We start from the raw sequence: 13599 nt of genomic DNA on the forward strand, positions 1-13599 counted from the left end.
AACGAGAATAGAGCTAAACTTCAACAGTTGTAGGATAATATAAAAAGATTAATAGGAATAGTTTAAAACTTGGACCAACCAAGTTTTCCATATCAAAACGTGATTACCATTAGAAATCACGTTTTCCAACTTTTTAGATTCATAAAACTTGGACCAACCAATCCAATGATGTTTCTTTTTACTCTCTACATGAATACAATAGAAATAGACAATAATATTATTAATTTTATTACTCCAAAACCGAGAAAAACTTATGACACGTAGAATAGCTCTTATTAAAATTTTTTTCTATATTTACATAGAAGTTGGAATTGTCCATCTTGAATTTTTTTTTTTTTTTTGTTCATAATCTATCGGATTTAAGCAAACGCTCGATTTTTATTATTTATTAATTTTTTTTAAATAATAAAACTAAAAACTGAAAATTATAAATATTCATTTTTCATTATAAATTTTATCAAATTATTATTTTTGTTTGTAAATTTTATCAAATTATCATTAATAATTTTAAAAAATTATTTTAGTTGATCAAATTTATTTATTTTTAAATACATATTCAATCGGTTAATTTATAAAATATAATTTTATTTTAATATTATAAAAAATTTTAACATTTAATCTCTATAATATAAAAATTTATTAATTAAATTTTTAATTTTAAAAAATATGTTAAAATATCTTTCAAATTTAAAAAAATTACTAATCCATCCTTTTATTAATTTTAGTTATTAAATATTTATTATTTAGTTTTTAATATAAAAACTCATTGATTTCTTAATTTTATAAAAAAATTATTAATTATTCTTTCTGTACTGAAATTATTTTAAATTTTTTTATAAAAAAATAAAATATCCTTAGAAGTATTACAAAATATACTAATTAGTCCTTCTATTAACTAATTATTAAGTATTTTACTATTTAATTTATGTAATAGGAGAAAATTTAATAGTTAGTCCCTCAATTTTATAAAATATTTATTAATTAATCTCTTTGCATCGAAAATATTTTAATTTTTTATAATATTTAATAATTAAAATTATCATGTTATTTTAAATTTTAAAAATATTTTAATATATTTTTTGAAAATTAATTGACTAAAAATTAAATTTTTTTATATTGCAGGAATTAAATAGTAAATTTTTATTTTATAATATTTAATAATTAAAATTAATAAAATAACTAATTAGTAGATTTTTTAAGATTTCTAATATATTTAATATATTTTTTAAAATTAAAAAATATATTAATAAATTTTCTTATAATACAAAGACCTATTAGTAATTTACCTACTTTGTAAAAATAATTTATTATATTTTTATGTATAAATATTTATAAAATAAGTTGTATTCTTATTTTATTTTTAAATATCATATTTTAAAAAAATATAATTTATTATTTATTTTATATAAAAATTTGTAAATAATAAAAATTAAAAAATTATTTTTAATTCTTAAAAAAAAATAAAATAGAAATCTTACAATGTTATCCAACATATCCTTAGCTTTACTCACTTTCAAGTATAATTATAATTTGGAAAAAAAAAAGTTACAACAGTTAGCGTTTCTTATTAAGCAAATTAATATTTAGTTAATGTGTTAGTGATGAAATTAATTAGTTATTTTTTATTTTTAAATATTTACCAAATAGTCCCTGTAATTTTAAAAGTTGAATTAAATAGTCCAATTAAAACTTATAGTGCAATTTTAGTGCAATTTTGTTTGGTAGTAACCGTGTCGCCACTGATTTAAACTAAACAATGGCAAGTTGATCCATGCAATTATGAAAGCCAAGTTGCCTCTTCTACTGTTTCTCCCTCCTTTTCCCTTGGACACCAAAGCTATTTCTTTGCCAATTCCAATCTTTTCCATATCAAAACGTGATTACCATTTTAAATTCTTTTAATATTTTTCTCGCCTTTTTTCATGATCCCCACAAGGTTGAATTCAGCCTTACGAGTTTATTTCTCTCTTTCTTATGGAATTTAGGGCCCAATTACCTAACCCTTTTGGATCTTTTTCATGTTTTCCCCTGTACTTGTTTCTGACCTTGCCCATATTTCTCAGTTTCTTTGGAAAACTTGGCCACCAGAGTGGGTAAGGGCACTTCATGGGTCACCAAACAGAGTAACAGACCCTCTTTTCATAATGATTGTTTATGGATTCTTGAACACCTCATCTTAATATTCTTGAATTTTCTCCTTTGAGTTTCCAATTGTTTTTATATTTTCTGTTGGGTATTGCTTAGTTATGGATTTATAGTCCCACTTTTGCAAAACCAAAGCTTTAGGGACAATGGCTAAGGCTTTATTTTTGTTTATTTTCATATGGGTACTTCTTATTGCTTTTGTTTGCTGCCAAAGGCCTAAATTTGTCAATATAGGTGCAGTTTTTACTTATGATTCGGTTATTGGTAGAGCTGCAAAGCCAGCAATAGAAGCTGCAGTGTATGATATTAATAGGGATACAAGAATTCTCAATGGGACAGAGGTGAGGCTGTTCATGAAAGATGCACAGTGTAATGTCTTCGTGGGTTCTGTTGGAGGTAACCTTCAAATTCCCTTTCTTGATTTTGGTCAGTTGTTGCAACTAAGAAAATTTAGATTAGTAGATAAGATTGGAGTTTTTAGGGTTAAATTTATCTGTGTGTGATTCTATCAACATGTAATTTTATCGTTATATGTTGAACTCTGCTAAGTGCCTTTTCTTTATTATGTTGGCTTTGATGGTTATTTTTGTCTAGTTGAGTACTAAGATCCGGAGCTTTCGATTTTCAATGACTGAAACTTATCTTTTTAGCTAAGTTATCCAATTTCGGCATCCATAATCTTCTTTCTACGGCTTTTGCAACTCATGACTAGTTCTTACCGCTTGCAGTCCTTTATGAACAAAGAATTGAAGTCTTTGCACATTTACATTATCTTGATTGCACCTGCCGCTTTTCTGCCAGCTTTTCAGGTACTTGAGGAACAGGTGGTGGCAATAATTGGTCCACAGTCTTCTGGAATAGCTCATATGATTGCCGAAATTGCAAACGGTCTACAAGTGCCCCAGGTTTCATATGCTGCTACTGATCCGACTCTATCTGCCCTTCAATTCCCCTTTTTTGTGCGAACTACACAAAGTGACTCATATCAGATGACTGCCATGGCTGATTTGATTGGTTTTTATGGTTGGAAAGAGATCATTGCGATATATGTGGATGATGATTCTGGGAGGAACGGGGTAGCTGCTTTGGATGATCAACTTGAAAAGCAAATGGCAAAAATATATAAATTGAGGTTGTCTATAAATTTCGATGATACTGAGATAATGGATTTGCTTAAGCAATCCAAACTGCTTGGTCCTCGTGTTTATGTTGTTCATCTTAATCCAGACCCCAGATTGAGATTCTTTAGTGTTGCCCAAAAACTTCAAATGATGAATGACAATTATGTTTGGCTGGCTACAGATTGGCTCTCAACTACAATAGATTCATTCTCTCAGATAAATCAAACTTCACTCAGTGCTCTTCAAGGAGTAGTTGGGCTTCGTCAACATATTCCAGAGTCCAGCAAGAAGAAAGCTTTCCTGTCTCGATGGAGAGTAACGCAGGAGAAAGGTTCAGCAAGTTCTGAGATGAATAGCTATGGACTTCAGGCCTATGATACAGTTTGGACAGTTGCTTATGCAATTGATAGGTTCATTGATGAATTCAAGAATATTACCTTTTCTTCCAATGACAAGCTAAATGACATGAAAACATCTGACTTACAGCTCGGCAAACTCAAAATTTTTAGTAATGGAAGTAGTCTACTTAACAAAATATTGCAGATGAACTTCACTGGTTTAAGTGGTCATATTCAATTTAATGAAGACCGGAACATTGAAAGTGGTGGTTATGATGTCATTAATATTGCGCATATGTCCATCAACATTGTTGGTTATTGGTCTAACATCTCAGGTTTCTCAATTTTACCCCCCGATACTCGCCAAGGGAAACAAACTAACTATTCTCGTGTGGATCAGAAGCTTCAAAAGATTACTTGGCCTGGTGGAAAGACTGAAAGGCCACGTGGTTGGGTAATTGCTGACAATGAAAGACCATTGGTAATCGGAGTGCCATATAGAGCTAGTTTTGTTGATTTTGTTACCGAAGTAAACAAGAGCCACAAAATTGAAGGATATTGTATAGACGTGTTCCTTGAAGCAAGAAAACTAGTCCCCTATGATGTACCTTACAGGTTTGAGCCTTTTGGGGATGGTCGATTCAATCCCAATTATAATGAGCTCACACAGATGGTGGCAGAAGATGTAAGTAAATATTGTTGCCTTCCATAATTGGTGAGAATGAAAGCAAATAGAACATTTTGGCAAGGTCTTTGGAGGCAAGCATTATCTGGCATACATGGAAAATATGCAAAAATATGGAGTTGCTGCTCTCAGGCTTGCCTAAAAAATCATTAATACCAAAAGTATCTCCTTGGATTCATGGAAATGCCTTATAACTTGATTATGCCTTGTCTATTTGTATGATTAAGTTTTAGCTTCACCATTATGAGGAATAAAATAGTGGGGGTTTGTGGACAATATATCATGTAGATCTTGGTCAGCGAGATCCATCCCATGATGGATCTACTCTGAGTGATGCATTTATCTACTTGTATATACCAAAGATAGAACTTAGGCAAAGATTTTTTATTCTTTAATGTTTTGTCCTCAGGTGTTTGATGCAGCTGTTGGAGACATTGCGATTGTAACAAATCGGACAAAAATAGTGGATTTTTCTCAGCCTTATGCTGCTACTGGTCTTGTCATTGTGGCTCCAGTCAGGAATTCAAAATCAAGTGCTTGGGTATTTCTTAAACCATTCACAGTGGAAATGTGGTGTGTCACAGCAGCATCTTTTGTGATGATTGCAGTGGTTATTTGGATTCTTGAACATCGAGTCAATGATGAATTTAGGGGTCCTCCTAGAAGGCAGATTGTAACAATGTTCATGTATGTCAATATTTAAACAAATCATTTCAGAAATTCCCTGCCACTTTACCTCCCAGTTCACTGTTTAAATAGATAAACCTAATGTGTCTCCAGGATAATTAACTTCTCTTAACATTATTCAACTGTAATTTTTGCAGGTTCAGCTTCTCAACACTATTCAAGACAAATCGTAAGGAATCCTTTGGCTTTCTTAATTTATTTCCTTTGTATTTAAGATATGAATCTATCTTTTGGCTCCTAACTTCAAATCATGTTTCTTCCGAAAGCCTATGGCTGTATCTCACACTTCACTCTAAATTTCAGAAATCACTCTTGCAGGTTTGAAAATACAAAGCAGGAGTAATTGTACTAACTCTTGCAGTTGCCCTTGAAAGGAAACTGTAATGTTCATATGAAAATGAAATCTATGTCTTAACCTTTTCCCCTTAACATCAAATGTAGTCTTATGTGGCATTAAATCTGCTCTGCTTTGTTAATGTTATATAAGTACCCTTCTAAATGTTTCTGTTACAGAAAATCATTTAAAGGACAATTTGATAACTGCTATGCCAAAATGTAATTGGGACTATATCATGAAGCATGGTTCAGAAAATTATAGTTTGAATCTATTCTGAATCAGATTATCAGTGTTTTCTTTAGTTCAGAATTCTGTTTTTGCATTCTGAAAATGGTGTGTAATGCGCATTCCTACTAAAGCAATTGTTGTTTTTTGGTTGCCTCATTGCAGAGGAAACTACAGTAAGTCCACTTGGACGCATGGTGATGGTAGTATGGCTTTTTATATTGATGGTGATATCTGCAAGCTATACAGCAAGTTTGACTTCTATTCTTACTGTTCAGCAGCTTTCATCACCCATTACTGGTATTGACAGCTTGATTGCAAGTAATTGGCCTATTGGATACCAAAGCGGGACATTTTCCTATGACTACCTAACTGAAAGTCTTTATATACCTCCTTCTAGACTTGTTCCTCTTCGGACCCCAGAGGAGTATGAAAAAGCGTTGAGGCTAGGCCCGAATAATGGAGGGGTGGCGGCAATAGTAGATGAGCTTCCATATGTAGAGGTTTTCCTCACAAACCAAAGTGATTTTGGGATCATTGGACAACCTTTTACCAAGGCTGGATGGGGATTTGTAAGTACCTTCCTCTACAAGCAATTGAATCTTCTTACGTGACACACAAGATGGTGTCTAGTGGGCTGCTTGATAAACTGGTAACTGAAATTGCATGTCTGGATATAAACCAAGCTCCCAAAAGAAAGAAAAAAGAAAGGCATGCTTTTGTTCTAGCATGCATTGAACTCTTTATTTTACTCCCAAGGATAGAACTAGAGATATTTTGAAATGAATTAAGAAAATGTTAATCATATAGTTAAAGTAATGAATTTTATATTGTCTTTTCTGATATACCTGATATGGCTCGTGCCTCGTCCATCAAGATAATACTCTTGGATTAAGTCCCATAGGTTCGTCACCCATGACATGGTGGTCATTCAGTCCTCACCTGTTGACCTAGTCAAAGGCGATGACTGAGGACGAGGACCGAGTCACTGCTATGCAATGGGACTTAGTCAAAGAGTCATCTTGATGGGCGAGGCATGAGAATCTCCACTTGCTTGTTTAGCTTACACCAGAATTTGTTCTAAATGTTATTCATTGTAATAAATCAGGCTTTTCGAAGAGAATCTCCACTTGCTGTTGACATGTCTACTGCAATTCTAAAACTTTCTGAGACTGGTGAGCTTCAGAGGATCCACAAGAGGTGGTTCTGTAAGAAGGGCTGTGCTGGAGACAAAAGAAGAAATTCTGAGCCTAACCAGCTACATTTGATCAGTTTCTGGGGTCTATATCTTCTATGTGGTGTCATCACTAGTTTAGCCCTTCTACTATTTCTACTAAGAGTTGTTCGCCAATTTGTGCGCTATAAACGCAGGCAAATGCAAGTGGCTTCACCATCAGTAATTTCATCAGCCACTCACTGCTCTCAAGTCATTTTTCACTTTTTTGACTTCATTGATGAGAAAGAAGAAGCCATCAAGAAGATGTTCACTCCGTGTGAGAATCCTACTTCCCAGATGAGCTTGGGAAGATCATAAGACTCCTCCAAAGAAATCAAAGGATCTGCTACTGCTAATGATGTAAACTGAAGGATTTGGCGTTGAATAGATTCCTGTTCTTGTGTGTATACTCATTGTATCCAGCAATTATAGAGAACTCTGTAACGTAATATTTTCGTGAAATTACATTAAATTTTCGTAAATGAAATTAAATTTTCGTGAAATTTTCAATATTAAATGGAGCAGTAATTTATTGCTAACCGTAAGCTACTATGAACCGTCCTGCGGGAGCACATGGAAGCATCTATGAACCATGACTTCCCTTTGTATGTTCTCTTCTATGCTTTTTCTTTTTCAGTCACATGCTTAAGATTATTATTATTATTATTATTATTTTTTGAAGTTGCTGCACCACTTGGTACTGGCAAGGAATGGATTCCTCCAAATGCAAGCGGCTCTTTTATAAAGCTTTATTTCAAATTGCTTTTGGAAGAGAATACACTCCATAAGATTTATCAACTCCTATGCCAAAGCATTGTTAATTTATTCCATATCACGTTCTCCTACCTATTTATACTTTAGCTAAATTATACATGTCATTTTTATTGTTATTATCACGTAACGGAATATATTAAAAAAAATTACTATTTGATTTTTATAATATAAAAAATTTTATTAATTAATATCTTAATTTTAAAAATACATTAAAATATTTATAAAGTTTTGAAAGATATAATATATATATGTATGAAAGAAATAATAAATTATACTATATGCCTGGTGTAATATGTAAATATACGCATTCATTCCAAAAAAAAAAAAGATTTTCTTTTAATTAAGAAAATTTAAATTTTGTGGAGTCCACCCATTAAAAGTGAGGAGCATATGCCTGTAATGTAGACAAAAACATTAAAAAAAATAAATTTCGCTACTGCTACTTCTTGAGACTCATCTATCAAGCAGTCCTGTTGATGTTGAGTAATGTAGATTGTAGGGCTAGCCAAATGTGTAGTCACGTTGGCAATCTCCCTTAACTAGGAAAAGTAAAAGAAATATCTTAGTCCCTCTAAACTACAAATTAAATTGACTTTATTCTTGGATTTTTGCTTTCTAATTTTTGTTATTTGTCAAAAACCTATTGATATGATTATTGAGATCGTGATAGACGTATGATTTAAAAAAGACAGAACTAATATTTTTAATTGATATGATTGAATTAAAAAAAGATTGATCTGTAAAAAATTAAATATCAAACTATTTAGCACTCTTAACTTTCATTATATCTAAAATAAAAAGAATAATCTCTTCAATGATTTTAAGAAAAAAATTAATTTTACATAAATATCTCTATTCTATTAATTTATTATATTATATAAATATTTTATAGGATACAACGGTTTTATTTTATAATTTTTTTATTTATCGTTTGCGTATAATATAATGGTTTTATTTTATAATTTTTCTACTTATTATTTGCCTATAATACAACGATTTTATTTATAATTTTTCTACTTATCGTTTGCCATTAATTACTAATCGTTAGGGCAACTGGATTTTGTCATTTTAATAAAAATTATCAATATGCATTTGGTGATACGTGCTTTCTTTGTAATATAAAATTTTTAAAAATATTTTTATGTCAATACATATATATGTTATCTTAATATTTAAATATGCTATTTAATATAATGTTTTATTTTAATATTATATATAAAATAATATTAAATAAGTGTTGTTTTCTTGCTTTCTTTTCCTTTGGATGCAGAAGCATATGAGCATTTCAGGTCCTCAGGACAAAGCAAAGGTTCCATCAGCATGCTTTCCACGTTGATACACAACTGGGTTGCTGTCGGCGCTCAGATTCCGATATTACATATATACCCTCCTGCTTTTATATATTTTCATTCATTGCCACTCTTTATTACCTCAAAATTATTTCTTATTAAAAATAATTATTTTCTTATTTAATAAATTTTAATTTTCTCATTTTATAAAAGTATATAAGAAAATAAAATACTACTTCTTGATAAAAAGTAATAAATATTTAATTTTACATAAACAAGCAAAATATTCAATATTAGGCCTTTTGAGAGTTGCAAGTGTATTATGATCACGTGACTAAGATGTGAGGATTTTACTTTATGGGGTGTTATTTGTCCTTTCCATTTCTCCAAAAAACTTTGGTAAAGCTATGTATGTCAACATCTATGTACTTAAAGTGATTCAATCTACCAATAGAATTCAAATGGCTAAAAGTCCAAACCAACCTCAACTTTTGTTCAACTTCGATAAAAGCTTTTTTGGTATTAATTTGAATTTTTTAACGATTTAAATGTATATAATTATATATCCTTATAAATAAATTCATTAAGTTGATCCAAATTACAATAAGATAATATTTAAAAACAAAAGGGAAAAAATATTTATTTTAAATTAATATTTCGTGTAGTGTCTATATCATCTATTCAAATATTATAATATTAACTTCTTAGAGATTAAAACTATACTATCTTAATTAAAAAATTTCGTAGATATTAATATTACAAAATAATAGTTTAGTAAGTTATAAACTGTTAAAATTATGTAATAAAAGTCTGATCAATTGTTAAGAGAAAAGATTTAGACACTGTAATATTTGGTCATTCATAAATTGTTTTTTTTAAATGTCGAATTTTCATATAAAATTATTATTAATAGATACAATTCAGCAGACTTTTATTACACCTATAATCACAAGATTTTAATTAATTAGTGAACGTGATTCCTTATTAATTAGCTGGTTACGTCATTATCGAATTATTAAAAAATATTATAATTAACTCGCTATTTTTATATTATAAAAATTAGTGATTACAGAGATAAAAATATATAATTTTTATATAACTATTCTTCAATTCTGAATAATTTTTTATACTCGCCTTATTTTCCAGTTTATTGACTTAAACGTCATAGTAGCCATTGGCGCCAACCACCTTATATTTTCTTTCTTATAAATTATAGGGTAAGCACTATTCGGTTTAAACCAAAAAAACCGATCGAATCGAATTAATTTTAAAATTTAATTCGATTTTTTATTCAATTTGATTTGGTTCGGTTTGATTTTGATCAGAAAAAATTAAAAAAATCAAATCGAACTGATTAGTGATAATAATATGTTATTTTTAATAATATAGAGAAATTAAATTATATTAAAATTAAACTATTTTAATTAAATTTTAAAAAATTAAAAATAAAGTGTAAAAAATAAAAAAATTATTAAAAAACAAACATATCAAATCAAATCGAATCGAATCGAACCGAATCAGACCGGTTCGATTTGATTTGATTTTTGATCAAAATCAATTCGATTCAATTTTTATAAATACTAAAATTTCGATTCTTAATTTATTCAATTTGATTTAATTTTAAACCAAACCGACTGAATGCTCAGTCCTAATAAATTAATAAAAAATGACACAATTCTATTTCAGCCCTATAATCAGCTGTGTTTCAACAACATCAGATATTATATTTAAATAAAATATATTTTATTTACTAAATTATATACCAACTATCTTATTCATCAATTAACTTTTTTTAAATAAAAAGAAATATTTTATAATCAAATAGTGACACCTGTTTTTTTTAAAAAAAATAAATAGTGACGTCCATTAAAAGTAAATAAATAAATAAATAGTGACATTTGGACACAGACAGATTAATTTAAAATGTGAATTAAATTCATATACACTTGATTAAATTTAGATTCAAATTAGCCCATAATTCTTATTTGATAAAAAAACTAAATTTAATCATAAATTATACAATAAAGTTAAAAATATTAAATTTTATTTTTTAATTTAAATTTATTCAGGAACTAATATTAAAAAACTAAATAAATCTGAATAAAAAGTGAAATAAACTAGGTAAAATGTTACTTATACTCTAAAATTTTAATAAGTAATAATATTATTTAACCTTCATTTGAGAGTAAAATTAAAAAAAGAAATTTAATATTTTTAACCGTATTACATATTTTCAGTGGTAAATTTTACATTTATTATTCCTATTTTGGAATAATTATGCAATCGAGATAAAAGAGGTGCAACTTTAATTTTAATTTTCTACTTTTTGAACTTGATTAGAATGGACTCAAAATTACCGATTTAATTGCTAATTTAAACCAATGTTCTCAAATCAAAACTATACTAAAAATTTACATTAATTACCTTAATTTTTTAATTATAAACTAAATAAAAGATATCTTATCAATTTATATATTAATAATATATGAAATGTTAAATTCATTGTACTTTTTTAAAACATTCAGATTAGAATTAAATTATAATTGAATCGAATCGAATGATAAAACTAAAACTATTTCGACCCATAATTAAATTTAAATTAAAACCATTTAAAATATAACTATTTAAATTCGAAATCATTTTGAATTGAATTCACTCCATACACCTTCAATTTGGCATATATAATTCATTTTATAAGAAAGGGATGAAATTCTTACAAAAATCACACATGGCTTTATTTTTTTAAAAATAAAAATTTTATAAGTTAAAAAAGAAATAAATTCTTTCATCTCAAATAGAATTGAGTTCTTATAAATTTTTTTATTCCAAACACAAGGATAGTGAAATTAGCCAAATTGAAATGTCTGATCTCTCTTCGACAAGCCAATAAATAGTTTTAGGAGTCAATTTTATTTTATTTAATAGAGACACACAATGTTAAAAATTAAATCACACACGTGGATCAATCCAATCCCATTAAAAAGCATATCCTTAAAAAAGCTTAGTATTTGGTCTTTAAAAATTCTTATTGAGTGGAGTATTTTGGTTTTATAAATATAGTATACATTTAGACCGTGAAAATCTCTTGAAATAATATTAAATACATGTAATTATATTAAAAACTGATAACACAAATGATTGTCCTAAGGTGCTATACATAGATATGGATTGAAATCCATGTATAAAAATCTGGGTGTTGAATATGATATATTTTTCTTCATTTGTATCAGTCCTAATGTTTATTTTTTGGTCAACATATTTGTTTAATATGTTAAAATATTTATGTTGAATTAAATTATCTTCAGAATTATTTTCAGTATTTTTTGAAATAGGGGGTTGGGAGAGTCGAACCTTAGGCCTTTCAAGGCTACAGGATGCACTTTCCACCAGGCTAAGCCTTGGAGTGCTTTTCAGTAAAACTCTTGAATTTGATAAATACATTATTTTAGACATTAATATTTCCCTGTATGGTTTATACTATTAGCAAGTAGATATCAAGTTTTCTGCTAAAATAATATATGCTAAATTTAATCAGAAAATTATAAAAATATAACTCTAAATTTTTAAAAAAATTTAAAATTCTATCCTGAAGAAAAGTTCATATTATAAAATTTCTTACCAGAATTCTCTCATATGCCCGAACATAAGAACAAATTTAAACATCATGTCATTTCACTGAAAATATGTGTTCTTTCATATAAAAAGATGTGTCATTTTAATTAAAAGATGTATACTTTCAATTAAAAAGATATGTCTTCTCAAATAAAAAAATTGTGCCTTTTTAAATCTAAAAATTATGTCCTTTCAATCGAATTTTTTTTTAAATAAAGATATATCATTTGGCCCTTACATAAATGTTATATATGTTTGAATATAAATCATCTCCCACATGTACTAAAGCCGTATGGGAGCACAAGCCACATTTCTAAAATTTTTTCTTTGGTGAGAAATTTTTAAAATATTTTTTTTGTAATTAATGTTGTAGAGATTAGATTGATGACGTGGCTGGAACAGAGCTATGCTGTGATTGGTTGGAACCTGCAAGAAAGAGAATGTGAGGTGGTGGTAGATGCACACGGCAGCCACTCCAACGTTCAAGTCAGAATACTAGAAAAGAGAGTAAATCTAATGAATTGCTTAGAGCTTTTGTATGAGAGAATAACATACATTTGTCTTTATAATTCTTCCTCTTTTAAACTGTGAGAAGGTGAGGATAAATATAGCATTTCTCAACTATTCGGCGGCGATGTGGCCGGCTGCTTGATAAGGGATATTGCTGGCTAATAAGTTGGCAATCCCACGATTACAGGTGTAATGGGAATACGCTGAACTGTGTTTCTTAACAGTAACCTGGTGCCGAGACTCGCCCAATTGAGGGAAAGGCGAGTCTTGATAATGCACCGGGTGTTATGGCATCTAAATCTTCCTTCCTTAGGATGGATCACATTTTCTACTTATCAGATTCTTCCCACGTGGACCTATCTTGTTATGACAGCTGACGACTTACTTTGGGCAGTTATTATGTAGCATCAGAGGTCCCTCCTCTGGTCTTTGATTCTTTAGATTTGAAGGTGACAGTTTGCCTTTTTGGTTACGTAGCACGATTTGAATGGCTTTTACCATTTGCGTCATTTTGTCTTTCCTTGGTCATGGTGGTGCCTCAATTTTTTGAGCCATATTAAAAACTTTGCCGACTATGCTATTGTATAAGAACCCTCTTTTCTCTTTTGTGTTTGCACCTATCATATGTGGGAGACATGCATGGGGGTGCTTTCTTTCCTT

The 13599-nt window shown here is 29.1% G+C and overlaps 1 protein-coding gene across 2 annotated transcripts; it reads left to right on the forward strand.

The window, feature by feature from the left end:
* The first annotated feature begins 1769 nt into the window (after positions 1–1769).
* LOC110629777 (glutamate receptor 3.7) lies at positions 1770–7236 on the forward strand. 2 transcript variants are annotated; one of them, XM_043949768.1, is made up of 6 exons: positions 1770–2541; positions 2947–4289; positions 4699–4976; positions 5114–5145; positions 5704–6190; positions 6647–6774. In XM_043949768.1, exons 1-5 carry the CDS (start codon positions 2292–2294, stop codon positions 6150–6152), a joined length of 2352 nt encoding a protein of 783 aa, XP_043805703.1. In that variant the 5' UTR covers positions 1770–2291; the 3' UTR covers positions 6153–6190; positions 6647–6774. The 2 variants fall into 2 exon arrangements, with proteins under 2 accessions (XP_043805703.1, XP_021632576.1); XM_021776884.2 differs by having other exon boundaries at positions 1771–2541; positions 5704–6110; positions 6647–7236.
* The last annotated feature ends 6363 nt before the right edge of the window (positions 7237–13599 follow it).

Source organism: Manihot esculenta, chromosome 13 (assembly GCF_001659605.2).
Source record: "Manihot esculenta cultivar AM560-2 chromosome 13, M.esculenta_v8, whole genome shotgun sequence".
Taxonomy (NCBI): Eukaryota; Viridiplantae; Streptophyta; class Magnoliopsida; order Malpighiales; family Euphorbiaceae; genus Manihot; species Manihot esculenta.